The following is a 24,924-nucleotide window of genomic DNA, read 5'->3' as shown; positions in this document are numbered from 1 at the left end:
CTCCCCAACACTTCTTTCGGTGTTTCCTAAGGCCCAGCTCTCTTCCTGGCATGAAACCACTCTTGCTTGGCTTGCGTATTTAAAATGATGACAAGTCATTGTACTCCCTCCGGCGAGGAAGGCATCGTACCACATAAAAGATTCATGTCATGAGCAAAGCCCTGTTCTGAATCTACTGTGATTCCTCCCTTGGGTTGCTTTGTCAAACAAGCCTGTCACTCTTAACGATGGCTGTCCTCGTGTGTACACACTTTAGGAGCAAGCAAGACTAGAATAAAACAATGTGATTATTCTAGAAGCTGGACAAGGTGTATTTGATCTCCACTAAGAGAAAGGAAGCATTTGCCGGTCTACTTGCCCCTCTTCACCTGGAGCTTTCTGGAAGAAGCAAGTATTTGTTGAGATGGTTTCTAGGCCACAGGTCTTTAGAAACCTCAGAGGTGTCATCCTTGAGATCATACAAGGTTGGGACATCACATAATTCCTTTCAAATAAGATTTCTCATTGTGTGATTCACCATTATCACCATCATCTGAGATTCTTGAGCCACACCATAAGTTGATGCCTTCCTTCTATTTCTCTCATCTTTGCGAGTCAGTGTTGTAAACATAAATACTTGGCTCTCTCTGCATCTGCCACATATATTTTAGATTTTTATGCCATGTGAGCCATAAAAATAAATTTCTCAGTGATTGAAAAATAGCTAACACATGAACACTCTTCAGCTGGTTATTAGTATTCTAAAACGGGTTATAGAAGTTCTTATTTCCCATTTACATAGCCTTTATTTCAATCATTTCTCTAAGAGGTAACAAGAGGAGAAACTCAAATTGATCATTGTAATGTTGAGATCTAACATTTATTTTTCACCAGTTATGTGTGAAGCCAGTATGAGAGATTTTATTTCCCTCACCAGCCACACTCTTGTGAAGTAGGCATTAGTTTCATTTTGGATTTATAAAGAAATCAGTTCCTAGGAATGATTAAGGAAGTATGATATTATATTTCAGAATTTGATCATTGGTATTAAAGTTAGGTAAATTGTATTGGTTCTACAACTTAACAGCTGTGTGATTTTTAGCAAGTTAGATTGTCTAAGCCTCAGTTTCCTTACCTGCAAAATGATGATGATGGTTGTGCCTACATGACAACATAGGCATAAAGATGCAATGAAATAATATGTATCCTAAAACTTGGTCTGTACAAAACAATGAAATAATTATTAATTTAATCATTATAATTAATTACTAATGTGAAACAATGTATAAATGATAGATTTCAAATTCAAATTTATAAGACTGACAATTTTTGCAAAGTTGATAAAAATCAAGAAGAAAATTAATGGTCAAAATAAGACTTTTGAATTAATTTTTTTGAGGTTTGTAAATATTCTTATTTCTAATTAGTATGATTAATTGTAAATGAATAATACTTGTAGAAATTTCTAGGCATTATTAAAATTTTAATTTTAATAACTACTATCATTTAATCTAATATATTCAAACAAGCCAATATCATATATTTGATTCCCATTTCACCAAGCTTAGGAAAATATTCAGGTGTTCCAAAAACACCAAACTCATTGTCCTCCAGTCATTTCTGGCTCATAGGGACCCCTATGGTTTTATGAGACTGTAACTGTTTGCAGGAGTAGAAAATCTAGTCTTTCTCCCTTGAAGCTTCTGGTGGCTTTGAACTTTGAACTGCGACCAGGAGGTTGGTAACTCAACCCCGAGCCCTACACCACCAGGGCTCCTCACTCAGGGATTAGCTCTAGGCTTATCAAGCAGCTAGCAACTTTTATGTTGTGAAGTGACCACACAGGAATGAATAAATAATACTTAATAAATACTTAATTAATAATACTTAAATAATAACAATGATATGAATAATAGTAGACATATATAACACCCACTATGTGCCAGGTACTACTTTCTAAGACGTTAACATATAATAGTTCATTTAACACAGTTGCCTAGGAAATAGCTACATTTTATCACTATTTTACAGTTGAGGAAACTGGCACGGAAAGATTCAGTATCTTGCCCAAAATTACATAAATAAGGGGAAGAATTGTGGGAGAAGTCACACAAATTTATATGAAGGTGATGAAAATATCGTGTTTATAATTTTAAGCTAAGTCAGAGGTAAGTTTTAAAAATTGCATTCTTTCCTCTGCAGGTTTCTTGATGTGTTGAGTGATGAAACTGGACCCCAAGTGTCTTGCTTTATTACGGCACCATCATTTGTCTTACAACAACTAGAATGCCGAATAATTAATAGCATGAGTTCTTTAATAGTTAATGAGAATGAAGAATTGATCAGTAATGTCATTACCATTGAGTTCTCAGCTCAGGACCAGAGCATCCCATTTCCAATACGCATTGCAATCCCATTTACTGCACGCTACAGGGGAAACTACAGAGCTGTCATGGTGAAAGTGTCAGACCTAAGTCTTCAATCAAGTTATCTTACCCCCAATGCAATAGAAGGCCCAAGAGGAAGTTATAAGGTTGGTATGTCCTTGGTCTGTCAACACTTGCTGCTTGATTCCTCTTCTAAATCTTACTTAGATTACGTGATGATAATGCTAAGAGAATTCCTCATTGGTAACAAATGGAAGTAGATTTAGGACAGTGCACTCATGCTTTTTGATCATCCACATAAAGGGTGGAAATAACTGACTGAAGATTCGGTTTTTCATTTTTCATTGAAAATGCTATTGTTTGACTCTGGGAAACAAAACCAGCTTTGTGGCCCAGGAACTCATGCTGTAGACTAGTGTTAGACCACCATTTCAAATATGAGGGATTTCTGGTCTGAACTCTAAATTGTTAAAAATGCCAAGGTGTAACAACTTTAATTGCAATCATTCCTGGTTTGAGAAAATATGTAAACAAATAAAAATAAAAAAGTAAGTTAAATGTGTGTGTGTGTGTGTGTGTGTGTGTGTGTGTGGTGTAAGTCTGTGAGAAATTTAAATATGTAAATAGAAGTTAGTTTGTACATGGAAAATAATGTCTGTATTATTTAGCAAGTGAATTGTCAGGGCAGATTAACTGGGTTGAAAATTAATTGCTATGTTTTTTTGCTATGAAAACCTAGAGAAGTTATTTATGCTTGCTGTCACTCAATGTCTTTATTTGAAAATTGAATAAAATAATAGTGCTTATCTGATTAGTGTGTAAGGATTAAATGAGATAACATACATAAAAAGATCAAAGGAAGCCTGTTCTTAGGTGTCATTGAGTTGGTTCTGATCCATAACAACCTTTTGCACAACCACACAAAGCACTGCTTGGTCCTGCACCATCCTCAAAATTTGTTCTTATGCTTAAGCCCATTGTTGCAGCCACTGTCAATACATCTCCTTGAGAAATTCCCTTGTATGCTGCCCCTCTACTTTACCAAGCATGATGTCTTTCTTCAGGACTGGTCTCTCTAGACAACATGTCCAAAATATGTAACATGAAGTCTCACCAACCTTGCCTTTAAGAAGCGATCTGGCTCTACTTCTTCCAAAATAGACTTGTTTGTCCCTTTGGCAGTCCATGGTACTTTCAGTATTCTTCAACAACAATACAACTGAAAGGCGTCCATTCTTCTTTGATCTTCCTTATTCAGTGTCCAACTTCCACATGCATATGAAGTGTGTTAGTCTGGATAGACTAGAGAAACAAATCCACAGAAACTCATATGTATATGAGGGTTTATATAAAGGGTAAGTGTACATTAAGAAAGCATCTCAACCCAGTGCTTCCCAAGCCCATAAGTCAAACATTAATCCATATGTCTGACACCAATCTACAAAGTCCTCCTTAATCTCATACAATGCAGGCAATGATGCCGACTGCAGGAGGAAAGCTGAATCAGTGAGCGTGTAAGCATCTCAGTGCTGGCAGGGGTCTCCAGAAAGCTGCTCCAGCACCCAGGGCTGTATCAGGGTAGGTCCATGTGGCTTCTCCTCAGGGATGTCTCACAGAAAATGAACCTTGGCAGCTGAAGCACAGAACTGGCTAAGCCAGCTGCACCCTGGTCTGACCATCAGAGAGTAAGAGACCTGAGAACAAGAAAGGGGAGGCTCACCAAGTCATTTATCTCTCCACCCTTCAATTAATCCCACGTGTTTTTTGGCCAGGTTGGCACAATAAACCTTAACTATCTCATGAGGCAACTAAAAACTTCATGACTTGGTTCAGGTGTACCTTAGTCCTCAAAGAAAAATCCTTGCTTTTCAACACTCTAAAATGGTCTAGTGCAGCAGATTTAGGTAAATTAGGAAATGCAATTCTTCTTTTGATCTCTTGACTGCTGCTTCCATGAACAATAGTGTGGGTCCGAGCAAGATACAATCTTTGACAAATTCAACCTTTTCTCTGTCATGATGTCACTTATTGGTTCATTTGGTCTTCTTCACCTTGAGTTGTGATCCATACTGAAGGCTGCAATTCTTGATCTTCATGAGCAAGTGCTTTCAGCCTTCCTCACTTTCAGTGAGCAAGGTGGTGTCATCAGCATATTGCAGGTGGTTAGTAAGCCATCTTCCAATCCTGATGCCACATTTTTGTCCCTATCGTCAAGTTTCGCTGATGATTTGCTCAGCATTCAGATGAGTAAGTGTGGTGAGAGATTACAAACCTGTCATACACCTTCAATCATGCAGTATTCTCTTGTTCTGTTCCTCAATGGAGAATACATAGGTTAGAAACAGAGACAATACACAGTTATTGACCTTTGCATAGATTTGATAGGAATTAATATTTAACATATTATTCCTATAGTATCAGATTACCCAATAAGCAAAAATAGCCTGTGCTACTGTGCCTACTTAAATATAGTGACTACTTTTTGTATTGGGTCTGTACATCAGAGCCCCTGCTTCTAGATATGGCTGATATGTGTCTCTCTCCTAACCCTAAAACACAGATTTTTGTGACCCCCGCCCCCACCCCCAGGTAAAATCGTTCAGTACAGATGAGTAAGTGAGCACAGGAAAGCCCGTGTTTACCTTGCCTCCTGAGTACTCCACCCTGTCTGTAGGCCATTGAACTTTTATTTTTCTTGTGGTAAAACACATGCCACCAAATATTTGTCGTGTCAACAATATTTATGTGTACAATTCAGTGGCATTACATATGTTCAACATGTTATATATTAATACTGTTCACTTTCAAATTTTTGTCACTCCTAATGAATGTATTTCTAAACTCTTAAAATAGTTGTCTTCTTAAGCTAGCTGTATACAGTCATTATTTGAAGAGGGTGAGGCATAAATATAAGGATTTGGATGGATGCAGGAAATCTAATACATCTTTTCCTTTTCTGAATTTTTATCTGAGTCATAATAAAGTTTAGACAATAGATTGTGAGAGCAAAACTTGATCTAATGATACAGTTCCATTTACAAAACTAAATATATGTTATATGAAGTCTATGTGGTCTATAATAGCCTGGCTAGGACTTCCTTTGAATGGGGCTTTTTAATCGTGGCTAGTTTATTTGTCATGATAAAAAGATACATGTAGACATCCATAAAATGGGTACTAAAGGTACTCAGTAAATAGATAAATGGATAGCCAAGGCAAATGAAAAACTAAAAAATCATCAACAGTGCAAAATAATGGCTTCTACTTTTCTCTTTAATGTTCTGCTGTGCTCTAATGTTTAGGGTTGTCCCTATTTTTAGTTTAAGAAAATTTAAAGTCTGGATTCCTTCCAAACATTTTATGTGGGTCACATCACATTTAAGCATTCTAATTCTGGAGTCAGAGAAATCACCGTCAGAGTTCTGTTCATGATATTTCCTGGCCTGAAAACCTTCGGGGCTCGTCAACACCTGCTACGTGTGGTTCCCACACTGTAGCACGAGAACCATGAGCAGGTCCCTGAAAACCTTCCTTTCTTGTCTCTCAAGTTTCCTGACAGCCAATGCACAGCGTCCACCATGCACTGGATTCTCCCAACAATAGATTCCTGCAGTGATATTGTGAAATCTCTTTTTAGTCAGCTTTCAAATGAGAGATTATTTTCCATGGGTTTGTCCTGGAAGTGTGTGTGTGTGTACATACATAATTATCCACTCATGCTGGGGTGGAGCCTGCCTGGTGTTTGGGGAAGCATATGAATAGATCAAATTATGTCTAACTCTTCCTCCTCATTTTAAGCTTTGGTGATTATACGTGTTGATCATTTTGTTTTCATTTGTGTACTCAACTCCCTTTTGCGTGATAAAGGAGCTTGAGTGGTATCTGCATATATGCATTAGAAATTTAAATCTTATGGAATAAAAAGAAACTAAAAAAAATATCTCAGTAGTCATCCACAGAGAAAATAACTTTTATTTCAGTACCCCAAACAAAATCCATTACCACTAAATCAACCCCAACCCTAAAGGACAGAAGAGCAATAGTCAGGACCAGGCAGTGTTTCATTCTGCTGTGCATCGGGCCGCTATGGGTCAGAGCTGACTCGATGGCCCCTAACAACAACAATAACCAAGGGCAGAGTAGAACGTACCTTAGGGTTTCCAAGACTGTACATCTTTGCCAGAGTAGACAAGGAATGCTGAGTGAGCTGGAACTGCTGACCTTGCTGTTAGCAGCCTAACACTCCATCACCATGACCACCAGCGCTGATCACAGGACCCCTACAGAGTGTGAATTTTCAGAAAGGAAACTTTGCAGACAGTATGGGTGCTAACATTAGAGTACATTACCCAAACGATGAATTTTTAGTCCTTGGAATTCCCTAAAATTTCTTGAGTCAAGAAATGTCAAGGCCTTTCTGATTAAAGGAGTTTAGAATTCAAGAAGCAATTTGTATTTATGCAAACACTGTTTATGACTGTTCATTAGATGACAACTTGGAAATACTCCGATTTTTCTCTTTTCTATAGTGCACATATGAGAAATAGCTAAGAATCTACGTGGACATTCATGTCAGGGACAAGGGTGGTGTACTCGCCGTCCTGTGGGATAACTGGTTTTCGATTTCCAGTCAATTCACCATAAACACTTTCTTCTGTCAGTGGAAGTGTGTGTGTTGCTATGATGATGAACAGGTTTCTGTGGAGCTTACAGACTACTAAGCAGCTGGGGATCTACTTCTGAAATCAGCCGGTGAAAACGCTGGGAATTGCAGTGGTTCAATGTGTAACTGGTCGTGAAGATGGCACAGGATCAGACACCATTTTGTTCTGAGCTTGGGTTCACCGTGAGTCAGCATTGACTTGACAGTTAAAGACATATCACTGTCACCATGTGGACAGATCATCCTTGTGGGTTAGTGGACTCTGTCGAATGACAGGGGAGGGCGTGGACAGCAAACATGTTTTTCTAAGTCCAAAGAGCATATGAAACATGTGCTGATATCCAAGCAGCGTTATGGTTTATTCTAATATGTTTTTATCCATTCAGGGGACCTGTGCTGAAGTGAAAGTTTACAAACTGGGCATCTTTTCTGTGGTGTCCTGTTTAAAGAAAGAGTATTTCACCGTGACAAAGAAAGGCTCCACTCTTAAACCAAGCATGGATTCTCGGATAACCTTGAATTACCCCCCGGGAGTTTTCATCTCATCAGTGCTTGTGCAATTAAAGGTAACCATTAACAACTGCTGAGGTGTAGATTCGATATTGTGGAACCATTGAGCATGGTACTGAAGGATGAAGAAGATTCAAACTCTTAATATAACAATAGATGAGTCTTTCTTTTATATGATCAATCATAACAGTGCAGATGAAACACTGAGTCTTTCATTTATGATTTGTATGAAAGGTAATGAAGTATAAATAATTAAAGTATTTATAGTGATAGATATTTGGCTTTATTTAATTATAAAACATTAGAATTGAATATGTATAAACATTATTCACAAAGTAGATACAAAGTAGAATGTTAATTTTAAAAGATTTATTTCCTTAAATAATATTCTTTGATTTTCTATCTTCAACTCTTTTGCACTTTTTTCCCCAGTATATTTTTATAACTGGTAATGACAAATAATTAAATGCAAAATGTTTTATAAAGCATAAAACATTTATGAAATACTTTATTCATAAATATTCCCCATGAATTTTTCTATTTTGGAAAAATTTTCACTACTGTTATTATTAACCAATGGTATGTGAGAGGAAATAGTTAAATAAATATAGTCTGTTTTTCCAGTTTCCAAAGATCACTTAATCTAACAATAGTTCTAATTAGAAATTATGCAAAATGTCCATTCAGTTTTCTAGGTCATTTTGTTGCCTAGGATTAAGAATATTTTTCAGCTATTTACAACATAGAACAAGGAACCCAGATTTTAGAAAGAATTTTCTAAGGAGGCTCAGATTGTGTGTTCTTTGACAAACTAATAGAATATGGATTTGACCAATTTCCCTATACACCTTATTTAAGTGTCTCAAAGTAAACTTAATCAACACATGTTAATAAATATTAAAGAAGTTAGATCTTGAAGATATATAGTACCCAAACATTTTTTTTATTGTGTAAACTTTCAAAGTTAAGCGATGAAACATAAAGGGAACAGAAACAACGTGATAACAGTGCTTGCTACCTTTTGAGTCATTTGCTTCATATTTTTCTCTCTGTACATATTCATCTATCTTCAACTTCATCATAGTCAGACATCAAGATACTGCAACCCCAAATAGTTCAGCTCCCCTTAAGAAAGGGGCATTCTCATCCACAAGCATAATGCACTGGTTAAAACTGAGAACTTAACTATGAATACAACACTGTTTGATGGTCTACATTCAAATTTTCCTACATCTCAATTGTGGTTCTTATAGGTGTGTATGTGTAATACACGGATTTTGTTTACCAGGTCATTGTATTGCTTATCATTAAGAATGTTACTCAGCATTTTATAACATATCACATAGCTATCAATTATGAAGGTGGCTCAGGACTGGACTATGTTTTGTTGGTTGTGCACAGGTTCACTCTGGGTTGGAACCAACTTGATAGCATCTAATAACAACAACAATGAAAATAATCTTCCATTTATATATCTATCATGTATCAGTCTAACAACCTACCTACCTACCTACATACCTATCCATCATCTATATATAGGAGCTTCAAAAATTTTGTAGAAAAATGGAAGTAAAAGATAATGGAAAGTTTCATGAACTTTTTGAAGCCCCCTCATATATATTCCAAGTGGCACCAGGATCTGTATGTCCCTATTGTTTGAATCTCTTTTCTTTCATTTTTTGTTGATATTGGAATGCACCTCCCATCTGTCTCTTTGTTGTCTGGTGGCAGCTTGTGCATTAGTGTGTAGGTGGAAGACAAACCACGATTCCGGTTACGTACTAGCACTTCTAATCGAAAGGCTGATGTTAGAACCTAACCTAGAGGCCTGGCAAGCGACTTCCAAAAATGTTACTTTCTTGAGAACTCCATGAAACACAGTTCTACTTTGCAATAGGTGGGGTCCCTATGGGTCACACTTGACTGAAAACCCAACTGGTATGCATCGTACAAAAGAGTCCTTCCCTTGAGAATATGCAATATGAATTGAGTGCATGCATGGAATTACTGCTGAATAAATTCAAAGGATTTTAAATCTATTTCAAATATGCTATGGTGCTGTTGTCTAGGGTGGTTGGGAGCAAACTTTAAAGGAAGCATGTGAACATAAAATTATGTTAATAAACTTGTCAGAGAATTGTCAAATAGGTACGCTGATACTTTAGATCTGCTGTTATTAAAATATGACAGTAGGCACATGAATACATCTTTTTTCTTTTTCTAGGTCCAACCAATTGACCCCTGTCTGGTGACATATTTAACAACAAGGCAAGATACTTCATACTCAGTCGTATCTACAAGCCCTCTGATTCACATGAAGCACCCATCAGCATGCCATTTTCAGAAGCCAGTAACTGTATTCCTACCTTGTTCTCCACACCGTGATAAACAGAAGCTAAGTTCTGAAATAGACCATAAAAGCACAACTAGTGTTACAACCAACAGGATCACCCCTTTATACCTCAACCGGTGAGTAGGTTCCTAATACCCCTAATTGATTTGATGATCAGAAAAGAAACCTGTATGATTTTTTAAAAATGTGAGCCAATACCTGGCATTTAAATATTATATTTTATCTAGAAATGAAATATTTTGGACCTACAAAAGATTGTAATTTTAGCTGGAAAGAAATGTAAATGTTATTATGCAAAAGAGAAGTAGAAAATGTATAAAAATTAATAATTGCTTTAAAGGAATTTAAGATAAAGCAATTTTAATAATGTAGTATGATATATAACTAATATGGTGATTTTAATTTCTATACTTAAGAATTTTCTCTCCTAATGTAGTCACCAACTTACATGTAAATTACAGGTAGTAATGTGTTAGTCCCAAAAATAGATAGAATTCAATCGGTTTTTGCCATATAGATGATTTTCTTCTTGGCCCAGTTTTTATATTAAAGAGGAATCCCATCTATACTCTATTGTGTATACCTGTATAAATATGTGTCTGTTTATATGTGCATGGTTGATGGTGTTTGAGCTCTGATTTCACAAAGGGGAAAGAGAATCAACCCCCATATCAGCCCCAGGCCAATGCCTGTGAAGCAAGGATCAGACACAGATCTGCTTTCAAATCTTCCTTTCCAGTTCTGACACTAACTTCCCTTCTACTTCTCCGTTGGTTTTGATAATTCATAGCAATGGTCACACAGGATTCACATCATATGAATATAGATAGGCTTGTCAGTGAAGTTAATGGGTTATAATTCAGGATCAGAAATGTTTGAGATAGAGATAGTTCTTTGGTAAGGACAGCTTCTTCCCAGCCATGCACAAAGACAAGCCTTTCTCTCTTCCTTGGCCTCTCAGCCATATAATTCATTGCTCAGGCAATGTTGCACATCTCTTTTGGGTCTGTTAATAAATGCCAAAAGTCTTGAGCACATCATTCTAATAAAAACCGTATCCCAAATAAACTCAATTCTTGCTCCATAGATCAGAAAAAAACAGCTTTCTCAATTAAATGCCTACCGGCACTCTATTCTGTAAGCAAACGCCCTGCCTTTCCTGCTTCATGAACTCAATGGAGAAATCCATTCCTCTGCCATTGACCTGCCCTTGGTTTTGCTGCTTCCTTTCTGCTACTTAAAGGGTGTCACAGATTTCTTTTTCTGGGGAAGCAGGTTCAATGAACAGGGAACTTGGGGTCCAAATGCTGTACTCTACTCCTGGAAGGTAGTAGTGAGATTCCTCCCTTTCCTGCTCCTGAGATGGTTCATTTTATTCTCAGTGGGATGGTTAAACTGATCAATCTCCACATTAGAAACCTGGTCCCCTCGGCTCTTAATGATCACACATGTTGGTGTGCTACTTCCATGTGGGCTTTGTTGCTTCTGGGCTAAATTTTAGTAATGAGCCCTTTGTCTGATGCGTCACTACTAAAAATCTTCTCCCAGTCTGTGGGTTGTCTTGTCACCCTCTTGGTGAAGTCTTTCGAGGTGCACAGGTGCTTTATTCTTATTAAATCCCATTTGTGGATTTCCAGTTCACCTGTGTGTGTACCCTTCCCTAATGCCGTGAGCCTATGAGTTCCCTGGGCCAGTGCTCTGAGGTTAGTCCCAATTCCCTCCTTGATGGTCCTGATGGTTTGGGGTTTAACTTCTAGGTCTGTGATCCGCCTTGAGTTTATTCTTGTGCATAGGATGAGGTAAATATCTTGTTTCATCTTTCTACATGTGGATATCCATTGTTTCCAGCACCACTTGTTAAAAGGGGCATCCGCTTCCCACTTGATGATGTTGGGTCCCTTGTCGAAGATCAGTTGTCTACATGCTGATGATTTTACTCTTGGGCTTTCTATTCTTTTACATTGTTCAGAGAGTTTGTTGTGCCAGTACCATGCTGTTTTGACCACTGTAGCTGTGTAATAGGCATTAAAATCAAGTAAGGTGAGTCAGCCAACTGTGTCCTTCTTCTTGAGGAGTTCTCTGTTAATTCTGGGTTTCTTCCTTCTCCAGATGAAATTGGTGGTCATTTATTCCAATTCTTTGAAGAAGGTTGATGGCATTTGAATTGGTATAGCATTGGACTTCTAAAGTACTTTAGGTAGGACTGTCATAGTTACTATGTTTAGTCCTCCAATCCACGAGCAGGAGCTGTTCTTCCATTTGTGGAGGTCGCTTTTGATTTCCTGTAGTAGGGCCTTATAGTTTTCCTTGTATAACTCTTTAGTATTTTTTGTTAAATATATTCCTAGGTATTTCAGTTTGTTCTTAGCTACTGTGAAGTGTACTTTCTTCTTAATCTCCTCTTCCATGGCCCTGTCGGATGTGTATAGAAAACCCACCGACTTCTGTTTGTTGATCTTGTATCCTGCTACTCTTCCATATTCCTCTATCACTATAAGTACTCCAGCTGTGGAGCTTTTGGGGTTTTCAATATACAGGATCATGCCGTCTGCAAATAGCTATAATTTCACCTTCTCCTCTCCCATTTGGATCCCTTTGACTTCCTTCCGCTGTCTTATGTTGTCTGCCAGAATCTCCAAATGATATTGAATAGAAGTGGGGACAGAGGGCATCCTTGTCTTGTATGCTTTTTCAGTGGTTTTGTTCTTGTCTTTTCTCCATTGACTATGATGTTGGCTGTTGGTCTTTCATAGATAACTTGTATAGCCTGAGGAACTTAACTTCCAATCTTATCTTCATAAGTGTCTTCATTAGGAATGGGTGTTGGATGCTGTCAAATGCTTTTTCTGCATCTATGGATATTATCATAAGGTTTTTATCCTTTTTCTTCTCAATGTTATGTTTAATGTTGATGGATTTTCGGATGTTAAACCATCCCTGCATCCCTGGGATGAATCCTACCTGGTCGTGATAGATGATATGTTTTATATATTTTTGTATTCTATTGGCCAATATTTTGTTAAGGATTTTTGCGTCTATGTTCATTAGAGATATTGGCCTGTAATTCTCTATACCTGTGGGATTTTGCCCTGTTTGGGTATCAAAGTAATGCTGACTTCATAGAATGAATTTGGGAGTTTGCCATCTGCCTCTATGTTATGGAATACTTTGTGGAGGATCAGTGTCAACTCTTCCCTGAACACTTAATAGAATTCTGCTGCGAAACCATCTGGCCCTGGGGCTTTTTTTTTTTTTGGTAGGTTGTTGATGACCCTCTCTATTTCTTCTTTCGTGATAGGTTTGTTGAGGTTCTTCCATGTTCCGAATTCATGAGAATAAAGACCTTCATAGTTCTTTGTGATTATCCTTTTGATCTCATTGGGGTCTGTTGTTATTGCCCCTGATTTATCCCTCATCCTGGCTTTTGATGTTTGCTCCTTTCTATCCTGGTAAGCTTTGCCAGAGGACTGTCAATTTTGTAAATTCTTTCATCGAACCAGCTTTTAGCTGGATTTATATTTTGCATTTTCTCTTGTATTCCCACTGGTTTAAATCCGCCCTGATTTGTATTATTTCTTTTCTCTTGCTATTAGAGGGGTTGTTCTGCTGACTCTGTTCTAGTTGTTGGAGGTTTTGTGTTATCGTATCTGTCATACGTCTTTCTTCTTTTTCATATATGCATTTAATGATATCATGCTACCTTTGATAACTGCCTTTGCAGTGTCCCACAAGTTTTGATACGTTGTATTCTCATTCTCATTGGTTCTAGAAACATCCAACTATTTTCTCTGGTCTGGGCCTGTACCCAATCATATCTCAGGAGATTGCAAAAGAGAGAAAATGTCATCCTCCCAATTGTTCCCATGCGTGTGAGCCCGTTGTTGCAGACATGGTGACAATCCATGTCCTTGAGGTTCTTTCTGTTTCCATTGTCCTTCCACTTACCAAGCATGATGTCCTTCTGTAGTAACTGTTCTCTCCTGACAATATGTCCAAAATATAAATAAAAAAAAATAAAAGAAGCCTGGACATCCTTGCCTCTCAGGAGCACTCGGTGTTCATCTTCCAAGAGAGATCCGTTTACCCTTTTAGCAGTCGTGGTATTTTAGGTGTTCTTCTCCAGCACCACAATTCAAAAGATTTCAAGATTCGTCTTCCGTCTTCTCTTTTCAATATCCAACGTTCACGTGAGCCTTAGGCAGTCGAGGCACCACGGCTTGGATTAGACTCACCTTAGTCCTCAGAGGAGCACCCATGCTTTCAACACGCCAAAGAGGCTTGTGCAGCAGCTTTTCTTAAGGCAGCACATCTTTTGATCTCTTGACTGCTGCTTACAGGAGGATTGATTGTGGGTCCAGCAAGACAAATTTCATGACAGCTTCAACCTTTTCTTGTGATGTTACCAATTGTTCCACTCGTGCAGAGTTGAAGTGTCTTTACATTGAGTAGTAATCCATCTTGAATACTACAACCCTTGATCTTTTCAGCAAGAGCTTCAAGTCCTGCTCATTTTTAACAAGCAAGATTGTGTCATTTTCATAGTGTACTTCTGCTAATAAGTTTTCTTCCGGTTCTGATGCCACATTCGTCTTTATTTAAGCCAGATGCTTTGATGATTTGCTCAGAATACAGACTGAAAAAATATTGAGAGAGGTTACAACCCTGATATACACCTAACCTGGTTTTAAATCATGCACTATTTCTTTGTTCTGTTCACACGAGTGCCCCTTGATCCATGTGTAAGTTCCTCTTGAGCACAATGAGGTGTTCTGGAATTCCCATTCTTCTCAAGGTTATGCACACCGTGTTATGATTCGCACAGTCAGATGTCTTGACACAGTCAGTAAAACACAAGTAAACATCTTTTTTGGTATTCTTTGCTTTCAGCCAACCTTCATTTGACATCACCGATCATATGCCTTGTTCCATATCTTTTTCTGGATCCATCCTGAAACTCTGGCTACTCCCTATTGTTGTTGAATAATCTTCAGCAACATTGTACTTGTATGTGATATTAATGTCATTGTTCTATAATTTTAGCATCTGTTGGGTCACTTTTCTTTTGAATGGGTACAAATAAGGATCTCTTTTAGTTATTTAACCTAGTAGCTGTCTTCCACATTTCCTGGGACAGACAAGTGAGTGTTTACAGTGCTTCATCAGCTTGTTGAAATATTTCAAATGATACTCCATCAATTCCTGGATGATCTTTTTTGGATAATGCTTTCAATATAGCTTGGTTTTCTTCCTTCAGCACCATTGGTTCTTGATCATATGCTGCCCCTGAAATGGTGGAATGTCCACTGTAGTTATTGTTGCACAGTGACTCTGGTTATTCTTTCCAACTTCTCCTGATTTTTCACTTTGAAAATGATCATTTTAACATTTGAGTCCTTATAATTTTCATATAATAAGCTACTTTAGCACTGAAGATTAGAAAATATTCTTAGCTTAAATAAATTGTGTATGGTGTCTTAGACAAAATACAATGATGATTCAACCGCTGAAATAAATCAATATTGCAACTAGAGGCTTGGTTGTTGTTTTTTTTTTTCTTGAATTCTTTCAGATACACGAATAATGCTCTTTATTTTCAGTTTTCTCACTCTAGGTCTTTGGCCATTTCATCAAAATATTTGATTTTATTTTCTCAAGCTGTCCTTCAGATGTTCTATTCACATCTTTGACTTCATTGTTTCTTCTATTTGCTTTAGCTACTCTCTGAGTAAGAGCAAGTGCCTAGGTCTCTTCTGACACCCACTTTGTGCTTCTGTGGCTTGGGTTGAATTTTCTTCCACTCCAGACTGAACTTACATCTGTTCCTCGGAAGTCCCTGGTCTGACCACAGCTGTTGATACTGAGCTTGTCCACTGCATCTTTCTACAGACGTAGTTGATTTGATTTCTGTGTATTTTACTTGAAGAAGTCCATGTGTGTTGTTGCCTTGTATGCTTTGGAAAAACGGTATTTACAAATTGTTGGTCTTCTAAAATTTGAGAACACTTCAGCCGCCTCTCTATCACCAACACCATATTTTCTAACTGCTCTTCCTTCCTGTGTTTTCGACTTTTGCATTCCAATCTCCAACAATAATTAATATTGATTGCACATTGATCCCTTCTGTTATTTACAGATCACATGGAAAATTCTTTGGTATACCTATTCAAATATAACATAAGCATTCCCATAGAAGATAAAAATAACATAAAAGGGAATACAATCACTGTAGCCTCAGGTTTATCATTTGGACCATTAAATATCCATGAAAAAATGAAAATAAGTTGTGAACATAGAGTTTTTATTTAACACATGTTTTTGTTTTGTTTTTTAAAATTTCAAAGCCTCAAACATTTTTATTTGCATTTATATAATATGCTTATGAAATTAATTTGATGTAATAAGGTAAAATGATCAATGGCAAGCAATTTTTATTCCAGTTTTAAAATGTAATGGCCAAAAACAATAAAGAAACTAAAAAAGAAAGCTCTGAAATATAAAGTTCCCATAGCAAAGTGGTGACAGAAGAAAACTGAGACCACAACGTTGTGAAGGTAAAAGCAAAGCTTAAGCATGATGATAGAATGAAATCAATTATGACCATAGATCCAAATATGGCATATAGTGTACAGAAAGAAATACAACACATTACATATGCTATTGCCTTTTTCCTAATTTTTTCAAAAAGATAATTTATACCCTGCATACGTCACGATTTTTGTTATCAAATATTTTCTAGTATTTCCATTATTGTTTAAATTATTTATTTCAAGCATTATACTTTTTATTTTCTAAAAGGCGACCATCCACCCCTTGTTTGAGAATACAATCCTAACACACATCTTTCCTGATTTTAAACAATATGTGTTTGTTACACTATGCTTGCTTGTATGTTACTGTGATGCCCTCACCAGAATTTTCAGTCGCAGCAGGATCACCTATTAGAACACATCTCAGTGGAGAACAGATGATGGAGAAGGAAGAAGCTGTCTTTTTAGGAATGATTAGTTGCTGAAAATCTTTTGAAGAGCAACACAACATTTCCAGGTGTTGTGCCCCTCACATGGAAGGCTCTTAACCTTTGACTGAGGAAGAGTGTCCTTCTCACAGGAGAGTTGACCCTAATGATGTGGGTGAGATAAAGCTTGGGGGACCTTCATTTGTTGATGGAGCTTTAGTCAAAATGAGATGGAGGTTTCTCTGTGTGGTTTATTGTCATTGTTGTTGGAGGAGTTGTAGGTTTATCATTATATGAAATCTAGGATAAGTAAATCTATGGAGATAGTAACTGTATTGAAAGCTTCTTGGAATTATGGCAGCTGAGGCTAGGGGAAATAATGAATGCAAGAATCAGAAAAAGGTCCAAAAATTGATTGCATGGTTGTTCACACAATTCTTTTAATATGCTGAAACCATTGGAATGTATGATCTGAGAGTTATATGTCACTAAATCTTTAAAAACAATGAGAAAAAACAGCTGCAAACATCTATTAGTAATTGGTACATGGGATAGACCAACATGTAGTTGTTTGAACAGAACAAGAGACCACATATTGTTTAAAATCAGGAAAGATGTGTGTGAGGATTGTATTCTCTCACCCTATTTTCAACCTGTATGAAGAGCTGGTAATCCAAGGAGGTGGAAAATATGAATAGAGAGGCATCAGGATCAGAGGAAGGCTTATTAACAACCTTCAATAAGCAAATGGCACAATCTTGCTTGCTGATGTGAGGCGGACTTGAAGCACTTGCTGATGAAGATCAAGGGTTGCGGCCTTCAGTATGGATTACCATTCAATGTACACACCAATAGATAAGCTAATGATGAATGGAAAGAATATTGAAGTTGGAAAGGATTTCACCCTGCTGGATCCATACATAATGGTCACGAAGGATGTAATCAAATGATGTGTGGCTTTGGACAAATCTGCTGTATAAAACCTTTTTAAAATGTTCAAAAAACAAGGATGTCATGCTGAGAAATAATGTGGGCATTGAATAAGAAAGAGTGAAGAAGAATCGATTTAGTTGAATTTTAGTGCTGTGAAGAATAGTGGAAGTGCCAAGCAAAAGAACTCACAAATCTATCTTGGAGAACACACAGCCAGAATGAGCCATGGAAGGACGGAGGGTGAAACTTGGTCTCATGTACATTTGACATTTTATCAGGAGAGAATGCTCCCTGAAAGAAGAAACCATGCCTGCTAAAATATAGAGGCAGCTCCAATGAGGGAGACTGTGGACTAAATGGGTAGACAAAGGGACTCCACCAAGGGGCTGCCACAGGACACCAATTTTAATGATGGCCCTGGTCTTGACAAGGTTATTCTGCTCCACATAGAGTTGCCACGAGTTGGAACCATCTTGATGACATGTAACAGTGGCAACAAAAGGCTATTACTATCTTAAAAATAAGTTTTTGTCCTCTGCCTTTTATTTTATTCTAAATTATGAGTAATTCCAAATATGCTAATTTTCATAATTTTATTTATATTGCTCTGCCAACTATTTACACATTCATGTTTTTAAGATTATTAGGTGCTGTCAAGTTGCTACGCATAGCAACTCTGCTCAACAGCATGAAATACTGTGCCAAAGATAGAGAAAAGTCATTGGCACCTTATACTATATATGATATTTAAAATATATATAATTATTTCTATACAATTATTCTACTCCACCCCTTTCCATTTATCATCACTCAGCATAGTGGGTGTTCTGTTTGATAGGTGAACTGAATAAGTAAAGAGTTTATTTTTGGAAAGTAAGCTATATTATTAATTAATCTAGACTTTTGATAATGTTAAATTGATATGCTATAATAAAACTCACCAGATGTGATGGATGTAGTTTCTTATTCCAGTAGAGAATAACAACCAAATTATAACACATCTCAGCTGTTTATTTAGTATTATTTCATTGAGGAGCAAAGCAAGTGGAACATTTCCTATGGAATCAGACACATCATTAAGCAATCCAAGCTTCATATGGTAGAAAAGATGAAACCTATTTGATGCCAAGGCCTAGTTTGAATATGAAGAATAAAAGGTCTTTATTGCATTCCATTTCTTGATGTCGGAATACTGTTCAGAGAGTGGATGCGAATTGTTCCATCATGTGTCAGAAGGAATTTCTCAACAGTGGTGAAAGGGCGTTTGAACCAGAAAATCATAAGGTTCACTATGCCAGATGTGTTAGGCCAGGTTGACTAGAAAAACAAATCCAGTGACACTCATGTACATGTGTAAGAAATAGTAAGAAGTAATTACATATCGTGAGACCATGCCATCCCAGTACACTTAAAGTCCATAAGTCTGATACTAGTCCATAGTTCCTTCTTTAGACTCGTGCCGTCACGTGCAATGATATGGAATTCAGGAAGCTCACAAACCAGTGGGTGCAAAGTCATGTCGATCCAAGTTCTGCGGACAAGTGGTGAGGCTCTAGCATCTCTCAGGGGAGTGGCAGGAAGGTGAAGCAGCAGAGACGGGGGGGGGGGGAAGAGTTTCCTGTGCCTCAGTGTCTTACACTATCAAGGAGTCATCAGACTGCAACTTGATTGACAGACTTGACACAACCCCTATCCAGGTGTGACTGATTGACATAAATTCATTGTGGAAATAACGTATTTAAGAGAAATTTTGTGCAATTTGTCACCAGAAAAACATTTCCAGATTTTTTCCCTGAAATATAAAACTGTTATAGGATAATATATTTATCCATATATAAGACACTGCGGTCAATATATTATTCAATTTTATGCACTAACTACTAAAGCTAGTATGCAAAATTGAAGAACATTTACAATGTATTCCAGTAGTTCATATGTAATTTCAGACGGAAGCTAAAGAAAAATAAGACAAGTCCACAAGAGACAAAATACAACCCCGAGTATATCCAACCTTAATTTTGAGAACATCTCAAGATGCATTGAACACTAATAGCAGAAAGTCTGATGAACTGGGAGATGACCCCAAGAATTACATACCTGAAAAAATCAAATGTTGTTAAAAAGACAGGAAATAAGAAAAGATCAAAGTGGATGTCAGAGGAGACTGTGGAATTTGCTTTTTATCATTAAGTAGGTAAGTCCAGTGGAAGAAAGAGTGGAAGCAAAGAAAGGAAAAGAAAACTTCAAGTACAGTAAATTATTATAACAAAATATGCCAAGACATGGAGTCAGAAAGCCAAAAGGGAAGACCATGCGCAATATATTTTAAAATAAAGGAAGAGAAGAAAAAATTCAAGCCTTCAATTGTAATATTGAAATATTCAATGGGAAAAATATGGAATGATGCAACAATCATCAAAAAAGAAAGGAAAACATTCACAGTCACTGTGCCAAAAGGAATGCGTTGATATTTAACTATTCAGGATGTAGCTGATGAACAAGAACCAGTGGTCCTGAAGGAAGAATTCCAAGCTCTACTGAAAGCATTGGCCGCAACCAAGAGATATGACTAGTCTTCGGATCCAACACAGAACATTTTAAGGTCTATTGTAACTGATACAGTGAGGTTAAAATGTAAAACCTTCTAATTTGATCTTCTTGGCCCTTTTAAAGCTATTTGCATTTTCCATAGTTTCTGCTTTCTTTTCAATTGAGACTTTTCTATGCTTTGTCTAGTAATTTTTGTTGGTCCTTTTTTTTTTTTAACTTATCACCAGCACTAATGAAACCAGGGAAAAGAACTGAACCTGGGGACACATGCAGGGTCTTAATAAAGCGAATGTTTAGCCTGCCCTGCTTACCACAAAACCAGGACAGCGAAAATATTTGAATTGTTGGTTTTCTTGATGTTATTTTCTTCCTGGTTATGTTTTGGATGATCTCCTACAAAAGAAGTTCAAGGTAGGTAAATCTATATAGACAGTACCGGCACTAATAACTACTTATAGACATGGCAGGGAAAGATGTCAGGAAGTGAGGAGTTAACAATGAATATGAGGAGAAAATGTTCAGAAATTGATTGTGGTTGATGATTTCACAACTATTCTTAATATGATTTAACAATTAAATTATAAACACAACAAATACATAAATTATATAATACATAAATAATATGCCAATAAAACTATTATTAAAAAGATACAAGCTCCCCCCCCCACCTCTCATATAAGCAAAAGTGTGCCCGGGTTGCATCCTTTTGCTGAATAATTAATGAAGCTGAATTAATAGAAGATGACTGTGGCATCAAGATTGGGGGAAGTCTTATTGACAATCCTCCAGATGCAGATGACACAACCTTGCTTGCAGAAAGTGGGGCGTACTTGAAAATAAGGCAAACTTTAACCCTTGAAGCAAGTGCCAATGAAGATCAAAGATCATGCCCTTCATTGTGGATTACAATTTAATGCTAAGCAAAACCACCTCTTCACAACTCTTCCATTACATAATGTTAATTTAAGTGGAGAAAAGATTGAAGTTGTCAAGGATGTCATCTTGCTTGGATCCACAAACAATACTCATGAGAGACGCAGTCGAGAGATCAGATGGTGCATTGTATTGGGTAAATAAATCTTCCACACCAGAAATCCTTCAAGCGTTAAAAATCAAAGATGTTACTGTGAGAACTAAAGTGCACCTGACTCAGTCATGGTATATTTCAATCACCCCATATGCATATGGAAATCTGAAGGGGAATTTGATGCATTTCAGTTATGGTGCTGGGGAAGAATATGTAAAGGCTCATGAACTGTCAAAACAACAAATAAATTTATTCTGGAAGAAGTACATCCAGAATATTCTGGAATTAAGGAGGATGAGACTTCGTTTCATGTACTGCGGTTGCCTTATCAGGAGAGCCTCATCCCTGGAAAAGGACTTCACGTTTGGTAAGGCAGAGAGGGAGTGAAAAACAGGAAGCATCTCCACAAGACGATGGACGAAGTGGCTACAACTATGGGGGCAAACATAACCATCGGGAGGATGGAACAGCACTGGGCGGTGTATTGTTCTATTGTCCGTGGGTCGGCATCCACTTGAAGGCACCTAACAGCCACAAATGTAATTACTTATACTTGCTTCTTTGATTTAGTCATTTATTTTAAAAACTCTAAAATCAAATGTATATTTTAACAGGTAGCATTATGGTCAATATACCATTTTAAAATCAATACTTTAATGATTGACTCAGTTTTAGCAGAAAAGGTGAATCCTAAAATATTAATAATATTCACATTAAGTATGTATTAGTTATTATTCGCTTGGAAAAAATAAGTATACTGAAAGTAATAATATGAGAACACTGACAATACAATTCTGACATGTCTGTCTGCGTTATGTAGTATGTATGCTGTGGATGGGGTAGCATGTACACTTTAATTTGGACCTCAGAAAACTTATTCCTGTTTGGTGAGTTGCAAGTACAACTTATTTAGGCTATCTTTCCAATTGTTTTGGGAAAGGTTGATTATATATCAGTACTGTAGTTCATGCTGGATGCGAAGCATTTGAACCATTTTTACATGTATGCTTCATTGACATTGACTGCATTCCTGCAGTCCGCTCTCACGGTCACTATCCTCTTCCAAAGAGCTCTTCCACGATCAGCACACAGTCACCCCCATGCTGCTCATCTCGCCACTCCTGCTGTTGTTGCCAATTTGAATAAGCACAGAAAATTCTTGAACCAAATGCTCCAGGCAAACATTCTTTACTGATTTATCGTTTACTTTAAAGATGATTTCAGGAGGTAGTTGCTCTTTGAAGTTCAAAGGTTACCTCAGGACAATAGCTTAGGGGGTTCGTCCAGCCTCAATGACTTGAAATATACTGATTGCATAGGAATTTCAAATTTTATTCAGATTTCCACCCCTTTGCATTAGGATTAGTGTAAAGTATCTTTGATCAAGTTTTATGTTGGGCCATAAACTCATAATTCAGTTCTTCCTGTGTCCTGATCACAGAGTCAGTTACACATGCATTGCACTTCACGCTCTGATTCATGCTTCTCCTTTTCCCGCTCTTGTTCCAGACCAATAAAGAATGATGGCTGTAGCTTGAATTGATGTTCCAAAGTTTTCAAGATCCCAGCACTACACCAGGAAGCATGAAGTAGGATGGGAACACTAAACTTAGTATTAGGCCAATTCGCTGGAATTCCTTCATGAAAGCATGACCCCAGGGAGTTTCTGGTTAATGCACTTAGATAAGCATTTAATTAATAGCAAAAATACCCCCCAGAAATCCCTCTGAATTTAGGCCTGGAAATCTATTTCTGAAATGTCCCCAAACTCCAAACTCACTGCCAACAATCCGATGCCGACTCACAGTCACCTCTAGGCAGAGTAGAAGTGCTCCATTGAGATTGTAAGACTGTGTTTATGGCAGTAGAGAGCCCCATCTTTGTCCTGTGGGGTGGCCAATGGTTTCAAACTGCTGATCTTGCAGATCACAGCCCAATTCATGATCACCTCACCACCACCAGGGCTCTACCGTCTTTAAAATACTATAGAGCCATACTATGTTGTATACATGGGGGCCGAGACGAGTCAGAACTCACTTGTTAACAGTAACAACAAAGCACTCAATCAAGAAAATATTGAAAAATTTCCATTGGCAATCTATTAGTTCCTGGAGCCTTGTTTTTGACTAATTCTGTAAGTGCTTGAACTTCTTCCTTCAATACCAGTGGTTCTTGCTCATGTGCTACCTTCTGAAATGGCAGACTGCAGGCGAGCTGTTTCTGTTACAGTGTCCCTATGTATTCTTTCCATCTTCTTTTGATACTTCCTGAATCATTCAATATTTTGCCCATAGGATATTTCAATATTACATCTGGAGGCTTGAAATCTTTTCTTGAGTTCTTTCCGTTTAACATTTGCTGAGCGTGTTCTTCCTTTTTTTTGGTTTTCTAACTCTAGCTCTCTGCACATCTCATTTCAGTCTTCCACTCTTCATGCTCGAGCTGCCTTTAAAGTTACCTATTCGGTTCTTTCACGTCATCATTTCTCCTATTTGACTTAGCTGTTCTGTGGTAAAGAGCAGGTTTCAGAATCTCTTCTGATGCTCATTTTGTTCCTGTCTTTCTTTCTTGTCTTTTTAATAACCTTTTTCTTTCTTCATGACTTATGCCCTTGATGTTAATCAGGTTTTCTGTTAATGTTCAACTAGTATTCAGTGCATCAGATCTGTTCTTGTGATGTTCTTGAAATTCAGGTGGGATAGACTGAAGGTAGTATTTTGCCTCTTGTGAACTTGTGTTAATTTTCTTCATCCTCAAGCTGAGCTTACATATGAGCAATTAGTGATCTGCTTCACAGTAAGCCCCTGTCCTGGTTTTAGCTGTTGATATTGACCTCCATTTTTTTCTTCCCACAGATGTAGTCAATTTGATTTCTGTGTATTCCATTTGGAGAAGTCATATATATGTTTAGTCGCTAATTGTGTTTTTGAAAAAGGTGTTTGCTATTTATAAGTTGTTGGTCTTGGAAAATTCTGTCATGTTCCCCAGCTTTGTATCTATATCAGGATCATATTTCTTTCCTCTTAGTTTCCAGCATTTGCATTCTACTGGCCAATATTTATCCATAAATCTATATTATATATTTGATAAATTCAGACTAAATATGTTGATGGGATTATTCAATTTCTGCATCATTAGCTTTAGTGGTTGGAGCCCGGGTGGCATAGTGGTTATATGCTGGGCTTCGATCCATGTCAGCAGTTCAAAACCACCAGTATCTCTGGGCGAGAGAGATGAGGCTTCCAAATTCTGTAAAGAGTTATAGTCTTGGACACCAACAGGGAAGATTTACCCTATCCTGTAAGTCATCAGGAGACATATTCAACTTTTGTGGTTAATACATAAATCTATATATTAGTTTTATTGATTTGATTTCCTTTTATGCAGATATATATTATCTTGTCACCCCAGCACTGCAGTTCAAGATAGATATTAAAATGTCCTTTTTTTAGATGAATCGGATGTTATTCATCTTAGATATTCCTAGCAAAGTAAATCATAAGATTTTTTCCCTTTAAATAGCTAACATCAGTCCATATCAGTTCACTCTTACCTACAATATCAATC

The 24,924-nt window shown here is 37.3% G+C and overlaps 1 protein-coding gene and 1 non-coding gene across 2 annotated transcripts in view; one reads left to right on the top strand and one right to left on the bottom strand.

Annotated features, from left to right (window-relative positions):
• DTHD1 (death domain containing 1) overlaps positions 1-24,924 on the top strand; it is a 228,966-nt gene that overhangs the window by 4,406 nt on the left and 199,636 nt on the right. Inside the window, exons 3-5 of the mRNA XM_075543590.1 lie at positions 2,182-2,512; positions 7,416-7,595; positions 9,764-10,008. Coding sequence (XP_075399705.1) covers positions 2,182-2,512; positions 7,416-7,595; positions 9,764-10,008 — 756 coding nt within the window. The remainder of the gene's footprint in view (positions 1-2,181; positions 2,513-7,415; positions 7,596-9,763; positions 10,009-24,924) is intronic.
• LOC142444081 (small nucleolar RNA SNORA72) lies at positions 20,546-20,672 on the bottom strand. Its single transcript, XR_012783756.1, has one exon. It is a non-coding gene; the product is annotated as a small nucleolar RNA SNORA72 (small nucleolar RNA).

The sequence above is a fragment of the Tenrec ecaudatus genome, chromosome 3, assembly GCF_050624435.1.
Source record: "Tenrec ecaudatus isolate mTenEca1 chromosome 3, mTenEca1.hap1, whole genome shotgun sequence".
NCBI classification, from domain to species: domain Eukaryota; kingdom Metazoa; phylum Chordata; class Mammalia; order Afrosoricida; family Tenrecidae; genus Tenrec; species Tenrec ecaudatus.
Note: the sequence above shows the minus strand (reverse complement) of the source record. Positions and strands in the feature narration are given on the sequence as shown.